We start from the raw sequence: 16,141 nt of genomic DNA on the forward strand, positions 1-16,141 counted from the left end.
TTGTTTTGTTTTGTTTTTTTAAGATTATTTATTTGAGAGAGAGAGAGCAGGGGGGAAGGGCAGAGGGAGAGAGAGAATCTCAGAACCCCCACTGAGTGTGGAGCCAGACACAGGGCTCAATCCCAGTACCCTGAGATCATGACCTGAGCCGAAATCAGGAGTTGGATGCTTAACTGGTTGAGCCTCTCTGGCGTCCTGGAAACCCTGAAGTATTTTTAAATAAAGAGTGGCATGGTCAGATGGACATTTTTGAAGAAGCAGTCTGGCTACTGGATGGAGAATAGATGAAGGGAATGGGGGAGAGAGTTGCAAGAGGGAAAGTGGGAGGCCCAGTAGGAAGCCGTTGCAGTAGTCCCGGCAAGGGATAATGTGGGTTGAATCAGCATGTTGGCCGTAGAGCTGGAGAAAACTGGAGGATTTATGATATGTTTTGGACCTAAGGCCAGGATCAGCTGATGGATGTGGCAAGAGAGTGAAGGGGACACTTGGGCAATGGTGTGGGGCCATTTTCGAAGATGGGGAGACAAGGAGAGGAGCAGGGCTGGGGGAGGGGAGTCCTGCTTGGTTTGGATGGGAGAGGGCCCCCAAGGGAGGAGTCTGGATGATGCCCAGATCCCTGACCCTGCTACTGTGTGCTGGTGGGGTCATTTCCAGAACCAGCGAGCATGGGCCATGGAGCAGGTTTGGAGAGGAAGCTGGAGGCTTCAGGTTTGCCACCTGGGGCCCAGCTGCCCAGGGGACCCCAAAGGAGACTGCCTAGCAAGAAGCTGCTTTTTGGTTTGTGCTCCAGTCCTGGCCTGTGGGCACAGGTTCTGTATTTGGTGGGGGTCTTTTGGTGGTGGTGGTGGTTGGTCAGTTGGCTTTTTGGTTAGGCAGCAGGCAATTAGCTGCACTTCAGCCTCTCTTCCCTAGATCTCTACCCTCCAAGCAGGGCCCCTAATGAAATGGTCTCTTTCCGATAGATTTTTCATCATAAGACAATTTTAACATAAAAGCAATGTTAATAAAAACCAAATGTTAGCTCAGGCCTTCCAGTAAATCATAATAGATTAGATGCTGCACCGAAATGAATATCCCACTGTGGAAAGGGTTGACCAGTTGGAGGAAGGCACTCGTTGTGATTCAATTGGGCCCCATAATGAATTCTGGTTTGTATCTGTAATAGCAAATGCAGCCTTCTCTCCTTTGTCAAGTCTACAGAGGCCTGGCCCAAGGGGGGGGGTGAGCTCTGCAGCTTTTGTATTCTTAAAGGTTCCCCCACTCCACCCACCACCCTCTTGCCCCATCCATTTATCATTGTTTACCCAAGAGGAATCTCGGGCTTTTTGGGTTTTGTTTTGTTTTCTGAGAAGTTACTGGAACACAGATGAGAGGTATGGGAAAGGTTGAAAGGTAATAGGATAAAAGGAGGCTTTCGTCGTGCAGAGAGCTGGCAAACCATCATTTTGGATCTCGACTGACACATAATCAGAACTAGAAGTACGTTGGAAATTGGCCCAACATCTGGTTAGCTTTCGAAATAGTTGGTCTATAGTTTTCCAAAGCTGGCAATGCTTATGTGACTACAGCCAAGGAGATCTCGCATGGTCAAAACAAAACACATTTTTTGCCCATCATTTACCTGGTGCTGTTGTGGCCTCTTTAGCCAGGGTGTCAGCCTGCATCTTTTTATGTAGCTTTGGTCTGGGTCTCTTCTACCCCTCTCCTGGGTGGCGGCTCCTGCTAAGGAGGCCTAACCCAGAAGTCAGAATTTAGAAGGGAAGCTTAGGAACTGATTCCTGACATCATGGAGCCGCACCCTTCCCTTCTATTTTGGACTCTTTGAATTCGTTGGGAGTGCCCCCCCTACCGCCTTCCCCCGAACCCTGTGATCACTGGGTGGAAGCGATGCAGAGGGAGACCCTTTCTGAGACATTTTGACAGAGCAGGACCTGACCCCAGCAAGAAGGGAACGAGGAAGCATGTGGTCTGCTGGAAGTCTGAACGTGCTAGTGCGTCTTCCCAGGCCATGTGAAGTACATCTGGGTTTCTTTGGAATTTCTCTGTTGCTCAGTACTTAAGGGTTGAAGCAAATAGGACAATATATTATCCACAGTGTTTATTTCAGTCAGACGGAAATGGCTAGCAAAGAAACTCAATCAGGCTTGCGACAAAATCTGCCTTTCAGTGCCTAAAAACCTGGTGTGTGTGTGTGTGTGTGTGTGTGTGTGTGTGTGTGTGTGTGTGTCCCCACATGTGTGCCATTTCCCTGTTCACATGCATATTCTTGTCATATTGTGACATTGACCGTGTTCATTAACAACTCTCAGCCACTAATTTGTTTGGACCCAGAAGAATGTCTGGAGCTTTTGAATGACTGCACAGGCCTTGAAAGCCAAGGGCAGGGATGGGATCATTCAGAGTAACAGGGGCTTTTAGAGGCTGTGGTGGGAGAAAAAAAGAGAGAGGGGGAGGAACTGAGGCACCTGGTCCAGGAGAAACTTTGGGGAAAGAACAGAGATGCTCAAAGGGTTTTTGTTTGTTTGTTTTTACAAAGTTTTTCCATGTGTTGTATGGCGTCGACCCTGTTCTCTGTCTCCCCAGTGGCTGGTGGTAAAATCCACTTCACATAGAATGCATTGTAACACCAAGTCTGTTTGGGGGAGAGTGCCTTGAGGAGAGAGATCACCTTGAGTGGTTGGGGGGCAATGGAGACCACTCCAGAGTAGGCATGAGCACAACCAGATCATGTCAGCTCCCGTTAGCTGCCCTCTGGGGATCTTGGCAGGTAAGCCTCGCCTGACCCTTTACCCCAATGTCTGCTTCATCGCTTCCCTCCAGGGCCCCTCCATCCCCCGCCCTCCCGAAGTTTTACCACACTCCATGCAGGAGCTCCTTGTGCAGCTCGAGGCAAATTCTCGCTCGTCCTTAGACTCCTACCTGAGCAGCTTGTCCCTGAGTCGGCCCCCAAACAGCGTAGTGTTTGGAAGTTAGCTGGATCTTGTCCACCTTTGGGATCCTCCTATTCTGACAATGCTGCCAACTTGCTCTGTTACCTTGGAGACGTGACTTAACATCTCTGGGCCCGAATTTCCAGCTAGAGGAGGAGGTTGCACTGGAATCTGGTCCTGTGAAGTTCTTGAAGGAAGTGTCTCTGTCCCTCGGGGTCCCCCTCTTCACAGAGAGTGGATCCACTAGTTGAGGGAGGTCAGGATAACCTTGGAGTGTTTTTCTTCCTGTTGAGAGAAGATTTTGCCACAGATTTTCTCATTTTTGACAAATTCTCAGGGAGTGGGGGCAGTCATAGGAAAGAGACAAAATGTGGAAATTCAAGACCCGGTTCAAGTCTCGGTCTGTCCCGGTTCTGCTGACCACCGCCATATTCCTGAGGGAGCCAACAGCTGGGCCCCTCTGCTGGCCTCGTTGAGGGGGAATGAGAGATGGTCCAACCAGGGAGCATTTTTCCCCAGAACCACTGACTGACAGTTCCCAAAGGGCCAGAAATGGGAGGACAGAGAGATGTGGGGGTGGTGTTGACATTTCTGGGGAAAAAAAAACAGCCGCCAAAAAGATTCAGTTGGTATTCTTCTTGCCATTCAATAAACCAGGGCGCTTCAGAGCTGGACATGGAGCATCAAGATGGGATATAGAATCCACAAATTAAATTTTCGCTGCAATCAGATTTTTTGATGAAGCCACGTTAGGGAGGTGCGCTCGTGAAAACTACCCAGCTCGAGCCCTCAGGCCGTCCCTCACCCGTGTCATCTCCTTGGCATGGCTCAGCCTTTGGTTTGGAGCTGGAAGGAATTCAATAAAGCAAGATATATTGTTATGGTTTATTACGTCAATGTGTGTGTGTAGGAGTCACTTAGGAAGCAGACAGTCAGCTCTTCAATGCTATCCTCCTCTGTTTTGTCAAGGTTCTAAATGAAGCGTCATCTAGTACTCAAGGGGCCGTATTTCAAGAGTTCCGAGAAGTGCCACCTTCCCCCCTTTTGTAGAATAACAGGAAAAGACGTGCTTTCAGCACAAACAATCCATTCAGCTTTCCAACCTTGGATCAAGTGAAATGTTTGTTTCTGTGAGTGTATTTTTCCAGAGCCACATTAGAAGAGAGATAAGGATTTGGGGCAACCCTCACCGCACACCTGGCCTGCTGAAGTAGTCTGCACAGGTCCTCCTGCTGCCCCGGCCCCCAGGTTCTGCTTTAGGGGAGATGACCCTGAGGTCACAGTTGGACTTGTGTGCGCTCCCGTTCTCTCTGCCCAGCCGCCCGTCCCCTGTCTTTTCTTTTGTCTTTGAAATGCTGTTCGTGTTTCTTGGCAGAAAAACGATTCCTTTGCCTCTTCAAGAGAGACCCGCACTATTGGCATCTCTGTATTTGCACCTCTCTGTTGTAGGATGTAGCCTGATGTCTCTGTGCCAACACCGCCCCTTGCCCAGTGCAGCGCTGGCCCCTGCCTGTGCATTCAAGTGGTGGGCCCGGCTCCTTGAGTTGGCCGCCAAGAGCTTGAGGTGCAACTCTTGGGCATGACTGTAATTTCCTTTCCGTCTGGTCCGTTCCTCTCGGTCTGCATTTCCCCCACCGTGGAATGTGTCTGATCCAGGGGTGGCCTCTGGTGGCATGCAGACCTGGCGTGGGACGGCACAGCAGCACGCCATACAGAACCTACTCCTTTTCCGTCCCTGTTCTGAGCCCCCCAATTATGTCCAGGAGCTTGTCACCGGTTGGGGCTGGTATGTCTCCCTCACCTCTTAAGTACCTGCCAATCCCCCCTTTTTAACAAAGAGAGTAGGTCTCGGACCATGATGAGTAGTAGCTAGTCAGTCAGGTCTTTGGCTAAAATGTAAAAACATTGTCTTTTTCTTTTGCACAGTGACTGTCCATGTTGCGGCAATGCTGATTTCCCCTTTACAAACGGTGATAGAAAATGTTTTAATATGTGGATTTAAGTTCCATTCACAGAGGACTCTGCAGTAGGTGAGGGGTCAGGCAGTGCCAGCCATGGCAGAAATCACGGAGATAGACCACGGCTGCCGAGGGTGGGGCGGCCCCGTGCTGAGGCGCCTTCCCGGATGAGTGACTCCACCGATAGCCTGCCCCTTTCTGTGTTCCAGGCATGGATCCTGAGAAACTCGAGCAAATCCAGCTCCCAGTGCCTGGTGCGGCCGAGAAGACCACCTACAACCATCTCCTGGCCGAGAGACTCATCAGGATCATGAACAACGCGGCCCAGCCAGGTGCCTGGGGTGTGGCTGCTCACAGGGGCAGCGGAGGTAGAGGGCCCAGGCCCCTGGGCCGTGCACCAGGAGTCCTGGGTTCTAGACCTGGCCCTTCTGGGAATGCAGGCTGGTGGCAGGCACTCCCTGGGCCATGCGTACCTGGGCCCCCCGTCCCGTCCTGTCCAGCCGCGTCTTCACCTGGGGGTCTCCTCCTTCCTCCCCTGTGGCGTTTGTGCTGGACCCTGTCTTTCCTCTCCTTCCACACCCAACCATTCTTTTGCCAAGGACAAGGCCCCGTCTGAGTGTGAACCAGGCTGAGAATGCACGTTGAGGGAAGGCTGGAAGGTTCCGCATCAGGGGCTCTTGAGAGTACAAGACATGCCCAGTGTCTGGCACTTATCAGCCCAGTTCTGAGGTTTTGGCTGAGGATCTGCCACCATGGCAAGGGCTAGAAACAGCAGGTGGAATGATCTAGTACAGTGGTTCTTAAGTGGGATCAACTTTGCCCCCCTGGGGGACATTTGGCAATGTCCAGAGACATTTTTGGTTGTCACAGCTTGAGGAGGGGTGCTGTTGGCATCTAGGGGCCAGGGATGCTGCTGAACATCCTTAGTGCACAGGATGGCCTCCAATGACAGAGGATCATCTGACCCAAAACATCGGCAGGGCTGAGCTTGAGAAACCCTGATGGCAAGGCCAGTTCTCTGTAGAGGCAGCGAGAGAGAGGCCATCAGGGTGTGAGTGAGAGCACAGAAATGGGCCTGACGGAGACGCGGCCTGGTTGAGAGAGAACCCCTGAGCTGTACAGTAGGAACAGTGTGGGGATGAGCCCAGGTCAGGCTCAGGAGAAGGACAGGGGTGGGGGTTGTGATCGTAGGCCAGGACTTCAGAGGTCACAGGGCGTGGGCTCTGCCAGGCGGCCAGAAGCCCAGTGGGACTTTGGGGAGAGAGTACAGAGGCTTGGGGAATGGGGCCCATGGACAAATGTTTATCGAGTGCCAGCTGCTGTGTGCAAATGACGAGGGTACAGGAGGTGCAGGACAGATGTAGCTCCTGCCTTCCAGGAGCCACAGCTGGGGGTCTTTGAAGTCCCAGGGATCTGGGCTTCCATGTGGAGATAGAATCTAGAGCTCATGGGGGTCAGGACCAGAGCTGACATTGTGGGACTCACTCACAGACATGTGGGTGATCTTTAAAGCCCCAGGAGAGAAGAGGTATGTTGGGACCAAGCCCTGGGCCACTACAAGTGTCTCGAGGTGACAGAGCAGGAGCCAGCATGGCACCCTGAGCCAGGTCCCACATGGACGAGGGGCAGCAAGAGAGACAGGTGTGGCTCAGGACCAAGGGCGTTCAGTGGGGTCAGTTTTCTACTGAGAGGTCTAGCACAGGGAGCAGAGTTCATCCCTGAGGATGGTGGCTGAGGGGGCAGTTGGCGGGAGCTATCTGAGCAGATGTGGCTCGGTGGTCAGGGAAGGTAGGATGTGGCCCGGATGTTAGAGAGGAGCCTCCAGGGCGGGGAAGGACAGCCAGCCCCTTGAGGGGGCCAGTGGGAGGAAGTCTAGCACCTGGCAGGAGCTTGCAAAGGAAGGAGGGTCTGGTTGGAAGATCACACTCCCCTTCCCTGGAGGCAGCAGCAGGGGGGCAGTGGCTGGGCCAGTGGGGTTCTGTGGAGGGGCAGGCAAGAGTGAGACCGTGCCCTAGAGAGCTGGAGGTGGGAGGCGGGTGGGCGCGGCCAGCAGGGTGGCCGTACAGAAGCCATGTTCGTGCTGGGCTGATGGGGCTAGAGAGCGAGACAGAGCCACGGAGCTGAGACCAAGCAGCCTTTCCCAGTGAATGCTTCCCTCTTCCCCCGTTCCCCACCAGATGGGTGAAGCAGGAAGGGGGGGTGGGCAGGGAGGCGTGCGGTGGTACATCTACCTTGAGTTTTTCCCAGTAGCTGGTCCTGACGTCTGGGGTTTCCAGGGCCTCAGGGCTGTGGCCTGGAGACTTCTTCCTCTCCTCGCCCCTCCTTACATTGAGACATCTCCCCAGAAAGGTGCTTAAAAACCCAGTGAGCAGTTTGCCTAAGAGCAGGTTGTCCTCCTGTCAGGCGACCACAGATGCTTCTAGGAGCAGTGCCCGACGTGGGTCTTGGCATTCAGAGCACCTGGAGTCCCAGGGTGAGACTTTGGACAAGTCAGTTCACTTTCCCGAACCTCAGTCTTTAGAGCACCCACCGCAGTGGTTTTTTGCAGAGACTCCTGGAGGGAGGGTCTGTAATATGCCCAGCACCATGCCTGGCTCACGGTAGTGTAGCAGGTAGGTTGCCGTCGACAGAAACCCGACTCAGACAGGCTGAAACAATATGAACAAACTACTGGCTTGTGTAACTTGAAGTCTTTTGGAGCCTGGCTTCAGGCACCGCTGGATACAGAAACTCAAAGAATGTTTTCAGGACTATTTTTGGACTCTTCCACTTTGTGTGTTAGCAGGATAACTACCAGCTGCAGCTCCAGCCATCCCTTTCCCTTCCGGGGTTCGGACCTTGCTGTAGGAGACATACTCTGGGCAGTCTGATGGGAAGGGTGGACTTGGACGCAAGATGGAAAACTCAGGCAAGGGTGCAGAGGTGGCCAGTGTGGATTATAAGGCTTGTGCTGCTCAGGCCCCGTCAGGGCCCCGGCACTGTTCCTGTCCTGCCCTCAGCCCAGCACAAGGAGACCTTCTTTGCTCAGTGGTCCCAGCATGTTGTGGAATTGAGCCTTACTGGCTCTGACCGGCCCCCCTTGCCTGTCCCCTCCCCAGTCACTGTGACCGGAGGAATAGAGCACCCTGACCAGCCTGGGTGATGTGCCCCTCCCTGGGATGGAGCAAAGGGACTGGCCCCACCCAAATTAGAGACCCAAGAGTGGGGTTGGTGATTCTCCAAAGGAAAGAGTGGTGCTTGTTCCTGAAGAGGGGAGGGAACCCAGCCAAGGAAAGCAACCATAGATGGCCACTTTCCCCACCTTCAGGAATAATTAGTAATAATCTTTTTCCTGCCTCCTTTCCAGTGATAAAGGGAGTGCAGGTGAGTATTTGGTGTGGGCGTTTTGGATGGAACATTCTATTGTAATTGGGAAGGGGTTGGCATGTGAGTTCCCTCTGTGTCCCCACTGGATGTCAAGGGCCGTCAGCTGACCTGTTAACCTCAAAGTGGGCAAGGGAAGAAACTGTGTCTAAGGCCTTCCCGCCAGGCTGTGCGAGGCTGACCCTGCTTTCCCCTGCAGATGGGAAGATCCGGTTGGCGACGCTGGAGCTGAGCTGCCTGCTCCTAAAGCAGCAAGTGGTGACCAGCACAGGCTGCATCATAAAGGACGTGCACCTGGCCTGCCTGGAGGTGAGGGCCCCCCTCCCACCGCCTGGGTTCCGCGGGAGGCCGTGCGTGGGAAGGAAACTGCTGGATCCAGATGGGAACCCCGGTCCTGGGGTCCGCAGCACCGGCGTGAAGCAGGGCCTAATAGCCCTGATCCCCCACTGCAACCCCCTTGTTCTGGTGGAATTACCCTTCCTCTGAGACAGGCTCGGTGAGCCCTCTTAATTAGTGAATTTCAGTAATTTCTGTGACAGCTGTTGGCCCTGTATTTGTCAATCGGAATTTTAATATTTTCCTTTAGGTATTAGAAAAATGTTACACATATCCAAACACATGCATGCTTTTTGTGTTTTTATAGTGCTAATATCTATATTCATTGTTTTTTAGTTTTTATTGTTTTCCCCCTTACTTTTCTTTTTTTTTGAGAAAATTTAGAAAGTACAAAGGTAAAAAGGAACAGCTATAGTTGACACTTTGGCGTGTGTCTTTCCAGATACCCACACACTGACACATTTATAAGAGTCACCATGGCCATGTTTTGTAACCCGCTTCCCCCACCTAACTGTATGCTAACAGCTTTCCAGAATCCCCTCTCTTTTGCCCATTTTTGTTTTAAGCTAGCCCTCCCACCCTCCCCCCTTCCCTCCCTATTACAAACCACTCTATTGGTTTAGGGATATGAGCCCAGCCTCTCATCTGCTTGATATGCACTCAGATTTTGGAACCAGTAACTTACCCAACTCACCGGCCTCCTTTCCGCCTTCCCTCTCTCAACAGGGCGCGAGAGAAGAAAGCGTTCACCTAGTGCGGCACTTTTATAAGGTAAGTGGCCAGAGTGCAGGGGAAGGCAGTGTGCTGTGCGTCACAGACACAAGATTGTAGTGTCTAGGCATGCGCATGTACCGAACACAAGTCCGTGGTGACTTCTTGTACTAAGCACACGCCATGTCAAGCCCCCGAGCAGCGGGCCGGGCGCTCTTCTTAGTGGTACCCCTTCTGAGGACCCCTAGTCTGTGACAGTTTATCAATGATATGTGAATTTGTTTACTAATGAATCTACATATAAATGTGAATTACATGCATGCACGGGACTAAGTTACGTATGTAAATTAATATATGCATGAGGTATGTATGTTTTCCATATAAAATAACTTTTGAATTACTTATGAATTCCACGCATGTGTGTCATTTACAGACATGTATGCCAAGAGACCTCATACAGGCTTCTAATCCTTTATCATTAAGTTTAGTGAGATTTTGTAAAGGGCCACGAGGACTCTGAGTCACCAAGGAATTTGTAGAGGTTCTCTTCAGATTCCAGATGGTTAGTTTTGAAATATCTCACTGTGATGGTTTCGTTTTGCTCTATATCTAAAGCATGATATATTCTTAGGGAAGCACATCATCTGTCAGCAGGAGATGGATTAATGCACATTCACACTGGCCCTGTGGCTCCCCGAGTTTTTGACCTCCACGTCGGGTCTCTCCAGGTCCACTTAGCCGGGGTTTCCCCTGGTCATTTGGCTGATCCAGAGAACCTCTCTGGAGGAGGAAAGGTGTTGGCACTGCCGTCTTCTTGTTGTTCAACTGCTTTCATTATCTGTAGTCTCCACAAACTGCCGTGAATCATAGGCACATATGCAGCAGATCCCTTTTCTTTGCAGGAAGCTTTTTAAGCCACTGTCTGTTATTGTCAGTGTTTGTTGAGAGAAAACGAGGTCTTATAATCTGGAAATCCGCCTCTCCAGGCGCAGATGACCCCATGTAGCTGTAACATGGTGGATGTGCCCAGATAAGGGTGGACCACTGTGGGCCCCCACGCATTGGGGAGGAGATCCTAGGTTCCTATAAACCATCCCAAGGGGCTTGGCCTCTGAGCGAGGATACAAGTCCTCAGCAAAGCCCAGAAGAGAATGGGAGCCTCACAGCTGCATTAGTCATCTTTGGGTCTCTTTCCAGGATAACTGCTCTTCGTTTGTTTCCCCCCCTAGAAAGCCTTTGCTTTGCAGAGTCAGAAAGACAGAGATACATAGGTAGGCATTTTCCCAGAGGGTTTATCTTTAGCCAAAAGAGAGCTATATTTGAATTGTAGCTCCCTTCTCCCTACCCAGATTGTTCATTTGTCCTATAAGTGTTATTCCCTAAGTATAATATCTCAGAAGCTTTTGGATGTTCTCAGGATTGTGATTTTTGTGGTTCTTACGTGATTCTTATGCCATGCAAGAATATTGAAGTTTCAACTGGAAAAATATATAAAGGATTTGCTCCTTTTCCCATCCTGACCGTGTGTGTGTATGTGTGTGTGTGTGTGTGTGAGAGAGAGGGGGAGAGAGAGAGAGAGAGAGATTCAGGACTTAGGAGAGAGGACAGTTTGAATAGTCATGATGCATTCAGCTGAATCTCCACTCCTCTTCCTACCTGTGCTCCATCCGGGGCTGACTATAATGACCATGAGTGCTAGCATTTACCAGCCCCAACTGAGTGGTAGGCTCTGTGGTCAGCACTTTACTCGGGTTAACTCCTGTCATCCTCGCAGTGACCCGCATAGACGTGGACTGTCATTCCAGTCTTGCAGTGAACCAGAGAGAGGCTCTGAGAGGTAAAGCTGGGATTGGGCCCCTGGTGTGCGTGTCTCAGAGCCAGAGTCTTACCCACTGCAGCCCTGCAGAACTGCAGAGCCTCACAGGTGTGCCTCAGAAATGACTGGAACAAGCTCTGTAATTTTAGTGTTAAGTATGCTTAATTATACGCTTCCTTTCTGAGGCGTGGAGCCTCATAGATTAACATGGCACCTGAACCAGGCTTCCCGTTTCTCCAACCCTTCTCAACACATAGATGATGTGAAACACTTGCAATTTCACCCACTTTTATAGTTTAATTATAAATGGTGTTATTTTTGTTGTCGTCTTAATTAGCTGCCTTGACAGAAGGAATCTAACTCTACATGCTTTAAAAAAAAAAAAAAAGAGAAACGTTGAGAGGTGCAATATGATATTTGGGCTTTCGTTTGAGCGTGTGTGTTCGTGTTCACGTGTGTGTCTTACTTCCTGGTGATTTACGAGAACTCACTGATGAGAACCAGATGGCCCCAACAGCCATGAACTGGAGTTTATAATAATTTGGTGTTTATGGAAAAAATATGCATAATCTCTCTCCCTTCCTCTTTTTAGGGAGAAGAAATTTTCTTGGACATGTTTGAAGATGAGTACAGGAGCATGACAGTAAGTGAGGGGCCAGGATGCACTTGGTTGCTTGCACGGCTTGTCTGGTGAAACTGAGAGAAAGCTGTCTAACTGGGGCCTTTTCGACTGAGATTGGTGGGGAAGTGAATTGGAAATGGTGCCTTTTGATCCCCGCCGCTGGTGAAATTTCAGATGACCCACACTTCCCCTCTGTGGGCTGTGCCATAGATGGGCCGGAGAGGTTCACTTTGACACGAATAATATTTGAGGACTCGTGCCGTGTCAGGAGTGTAGAGCACGTTGTATGTGTTCATCCTTTTACTGCCCCTGTCACCCTGATGGGAGGGGCTGCTAGCATAGACTCCTATCACCCCGATCAGGAGGCGAGGATAAGAGGTCGAGTGAGGCCCCATGCCTGTCCAGCCAGGGAGGTGCAGAGCCAGGATTCCAAAGCACAGCAGTTTGCCTCCAGTGCCCTGCCCTTCTTTGCTGTGCCACCGGAATGTTCCAGCATGTTGCTTATCCTTGAATCCACAGCACTGGCCCAGAGTCTGCCCTGTTTCCCTCTGTCCATCAGGCATAGTCATGGGAAAAGATCGGGTTAGAAGATTTGCGGCTTTCTCTGTTTTGTTCATTTCTATGCATCCCTATCGTCTGACCCTTAGTTGGCACTCAGTAAATAGATGATAAATGTCCTTTTCATGGACATTGCTCATCAAAGAGTGAGGGCGCCTAGGTGGCTCAGTTGGTTAAGGGTCTACCTTCGGCTTAGTTCATGATCCCAGGGTCCTGGGATTGAGTCCTGCATCAGGCTCCCTGCTCCGCAGGGAGCCTGCTTCTCCCTCTTCCTCTCTGTCTCTCTGTGTCTCATGAATAAATAGGTAAAATCTTTAAAAAAAAAAAAAAAAGAGTGAAATGATTCCAGAAGTTTATAGTAAGCCTAAGTGTCTAAACTGTCACAAAGTCAAAAGCAGCTTGCTCTAAGTGTCTCCTGGCTCCCAAGCCCATCTCATCGGGTATGGACTGCTGTGCCCTTACCACATCCTCGCCCTCGGCACTTCTAAGGCCTCTGCAGAGCCTATTCCAGGGAAAATTGTAAATTGGCATAGATCATCTCCAGAAATACCCCAGTAGCGCCCAAGGCCTCCTCTGGTGAGGTATAGGCTGCTCGGGTGTGCCTCACACCCAGCGATGGCCACTGCTCCCCATTATTCCCCCAGCCCCTGGAAGGGTGTCTTCAGTCTTCTACTCTTTGGACTGGTAGTTAGAGTGGAGTGGATTTGGGGGTTAGCCACCATTTCATCTTGCCCCTGTGATGTCCCCTTCTGCAATGTAATTCTCCACAGTTTGGTTTCCTGTTGGAAACGTAAGGCTCATATGTTGCTTGATGATATAGAAAAGCTCAGGCTCCTAAACCCCTGCTCAGTTTCTGCCTTTTTTTTTTTTTAAGATTTTATTTATTTATTTATTAGAGAGAGAGACCACATGGTGCGTGTGTGAGCAGGGGGAGAAGCAGAGAGGGAGGGGCCGAGGGAGAGGGACGGAGTCTCAAGCAGACTCCCCGCTGAGCTTGACGCAGGGCTGGATCCCACAACCCTGAGATCATGATCTGAGCCAAAACCAAGAGTGTTATACTTAACCAACTGAGCCACCCAGGCACCCCTCTGCTGTTGTTACTTACTAACTGCGTGACCTTCAGTGGGTTGCTTACATTCTGCACTTTCATTTTTTCCATCTGTAAGATGGGGCCCAAACCACGCGCCTGGGTTTGAAGTACCTAAGAGGCGCCTCCTGTGGGGTGTGTGCACAAGGAATATCTGCTTCCTCTCCCTCCTGCCATGGGGAGCTTCTGGGGCTATGTTTGTGTGTCTTGTCCCATGTTTACTGTGTGGTCTGCACAGGGCCTGGCCCTCTAGAGAAATAGAAAGGGGGCATACCCCCAGCCCCCATACCTGAAAGTCATTCCTGCGGTCGGACTCGAGGAAAGCAGCCGCTGAGCTCAATGAAGTAGAGATAGGCCTTTGGGTGCTCATGGAGACCCCTGCACTGAAGCCATGCCTTCATGTTGGACCCTTGTTCACTTCTCTTATCACCTATTTAGCGCAGAGGTGTAATGAGGGTGCAACAGAAGCCGTCGGCACTGCTCACCGGGAAGGTGGTGGAGGGAGGTGGGGCAGAGCAGAGGGGGGCTGCTGGGGAACGGCAGGCAGGCTGGAAGGCGATGCCAAGGGCGGCCCTGGGATGGGACTCAGGGCTCTGCCACCCGGTCTCAGGATAAAGGGGTTCAGGATGGGGGACCCCAGGCCTTTGGGGGGTGGCTAAAAGAAAAAGACAGCACAAACTAAGTGTCTCCTTGGCTCCCTAGCCCAAACAGCTGGGCCTTCACCACAACCGCCCCATGTGGTCAGCTATATATATGTTCCAGGAGAGGGAGAGAGTGTAATACGATTAAAGCCCACTTTCTGAAAAAAAAAAAAACAAAACAAGAAGACACGCAAAAAAGCATGTGATGCTTGGAGGAGTAAAGTTAATTCTGTAGGAAATGTACCCTGTGAAATGTCTTTCCTTTATGATGTCAGGGAAATGAAGTGTCCGTGTCCAACAACACGTGCACATTCAATGTCCGTACTGATACAGCAGAGTTCCAGGAGGGGAGGTGTCGATACCATATGTCGTCATAATCAGAGAAGACTTCCTGGAGGTGGTGTGGAAGCAGGCAGACAGTTGTGCTCCCGTGTGGCCCAGGCGCTGTGGGCATACGCCCTTCCTCTGAGCTCAGTGTCCCCCTCTGTAATAAGGAACAGCGTCAGCACCGCTGTCCAGCAGGAGGTGAGCCCTTTGGGCACCTGGCACTTAGTAGATGCTTAGTAAGTGACTCTGATGTATGATCCCAGGTAAAGACAGCGAGGTGGTGAGGAAGGAAGGGGATGGTGGTCATGTGGTAGGAGTCACGGGGTCTGGAGCAGGGCAGGCCTGGGTCTGCGTCTTAGTTCTGCCACCTGCCGCCTGAGTCTCCATTTTCTCATTAGCGGATCGGGAAACATCCCTTCTGGAGTCATTGGGAGGATTAAGGAGGATCACGCCCTCAAAGCCTGTAGGTCACCGCCTGCCCGCAGTCCATAGCCCACTCTGGATAAACGATAACTGGGAGCTGCCATTGCTAGTCTGTTGTCGTCATTCTTGACAGCACAAAGGGAGGGAGGTGGGCTGTGGTCAGGGACCCGCTCCCTGCCGGGTGGGGGACCTTGAGCCGGTGGGAAAGCACAGCTTTTCACAGCATGGAGGCAGCTTCCCAGGAGTGTCTGAGCTGTCACTTCAAGGGAAGGAAAGGTCTGTGTCTTGGGAAACAACGGCGCATGTCTCACACGCCTGGCTGCCTTGAGACCTCATGCTAGCCTTAATGTGGGCTTGCTTTACTCACTAGCTGTGCGCAGGTACAGGCGAGGGGTTTGGGTAACCTGCCCCATGCACTTCCTCCTTTCGGTGAGGTTTCCTATGATGTCTCTCCTAGATGAAGCCCATGAATGTGGAGTATCTCATGATGGACGCCTCCATCCTGCTGCCCCCCACGGGCACGCCGCTGACTGGCATTGACTTTGTAAAGCGGCTGCCGTGTGGCGACGTGGAGAAGACCCGGCGGGTGAGTAAGCGTGGGTGGGACCCCCCTCTCCCTGGGCCGCCATCTGACCAGGTCAAGAGCCCACCTTCCAACCCACTTCAACACCCCCCTGGCACCCTGCCACCGGGAGGAACTTCCCAAGGTGAGCTGCCCTTGGCTAAAACAGGATTGAGATTCCCCTGTGTGAGGGCCAGGCAGGCTGCCTTGGCTGGTGCAGAGCAGGGCCCTGGCCCCAGCCCCAGGCTCTGGCGGAGGGGGGACACCTCTGGGCTGCTGCCATGCACCTGGGGGAGTGAGCTGAGAACAGGCAGTGCAGGTGAGGCCCTTGTGTGAAATCCTCTCCCAGGGAGGCTCGGGACCCCCGGAGATGGAGCAATGGTGTTCTGGTAAGGTATCTGAGGGATCTGCGGGTGAGGCACACACAAATGAGATTGTGACTCTTGCCAGTCCGCTCCCACGTGTGAAAAGCAGAGTTCTCAGAACCCTGCTGGAGTGTGCATCCCTTATCAACACTTTTTTTCTGAAGCAGTCTCGCAGGGCTGTTCACAGTATTTTATCTCTCGCATAAAATCAGTTTCTTTCTTAGAAAGCACCATCACCTCTTCCTAGAAAATCATTCCCTGGAGACATGATGAGATAAATTCGATGAGTTCCTTGCCCTCTTCTTCTCAGCTAATCCCCGTTCTAACCAGAGCGGCAGAGGTGTTAATTTTGGGATTTTGAGAAGCAGGAGTGACCTGCTGGATCTGCCTCAAAGAGGAGGATCCGATGATTTGGCCTCAGAGGCCTGGGGTGGAGGGTGAT

The 16,141-nt window shown here is 51.6% G+C and overlaps 1 protein-coding gene across 5 annotated transcripts in view; it reads left to right on the forward strand.

Moving 5' to 3' along the window:
* Nucleotides 1-16,141, forward strand: part of CLEC16A (C-type lectin domain containing 16A) — a 200,290-nt gene that overhangs the window by 75,705 nt on the left and 108,444 nt on the right. For all 5 annotated transcript variants that reach the window (XM_028117471.2, XM_028117473.2, XM_028117472.2 and 2 more), the window contains 5 exons: nucleotides 5,098-5,220; nucleotides 8,451-8,560; nucleotides 9,314-9,358; nucleotides 11,707-11,757; nucleotides 15,230-15,358. In XM_028117471.2, coding sequence (XP_027973272.1) covers nucleotides 5,098-5,220; nucleotides 8,451-8,560; nucleotides 9,314-9,358; nucleotides 11,707-11,757; nucleotides 15,230-15,358 — 458 coding nt within the window. The remainder of the gene's footprint in view (nucleotides 1-5,097; nucleotides 5,221-8,450; nucleotides 8,561-9,313; nucleotides 9,359-11,706; nucleotides 11,758-15,229; nucleotides 15,359-16,141) is intronic.

Source organism: Eumetopias jubatus, unplaced genomic scaffold (assembly GCF_037043125.1).
Source record: "Eumetopias jubatus isolate StellerSeaLion01/CBP00866 unplaced genomic scaffold, mEumJub1_p1.0 scaffold_12, whole genome shotgun sequence".
Classification (NCBI taxonomy): domain Eukaryota; kingdom Metazoa; phylum Chordata; class Mammalia; order Carnivora; family Otariidae; genus Eumetopias; species Eumetopias jubatus.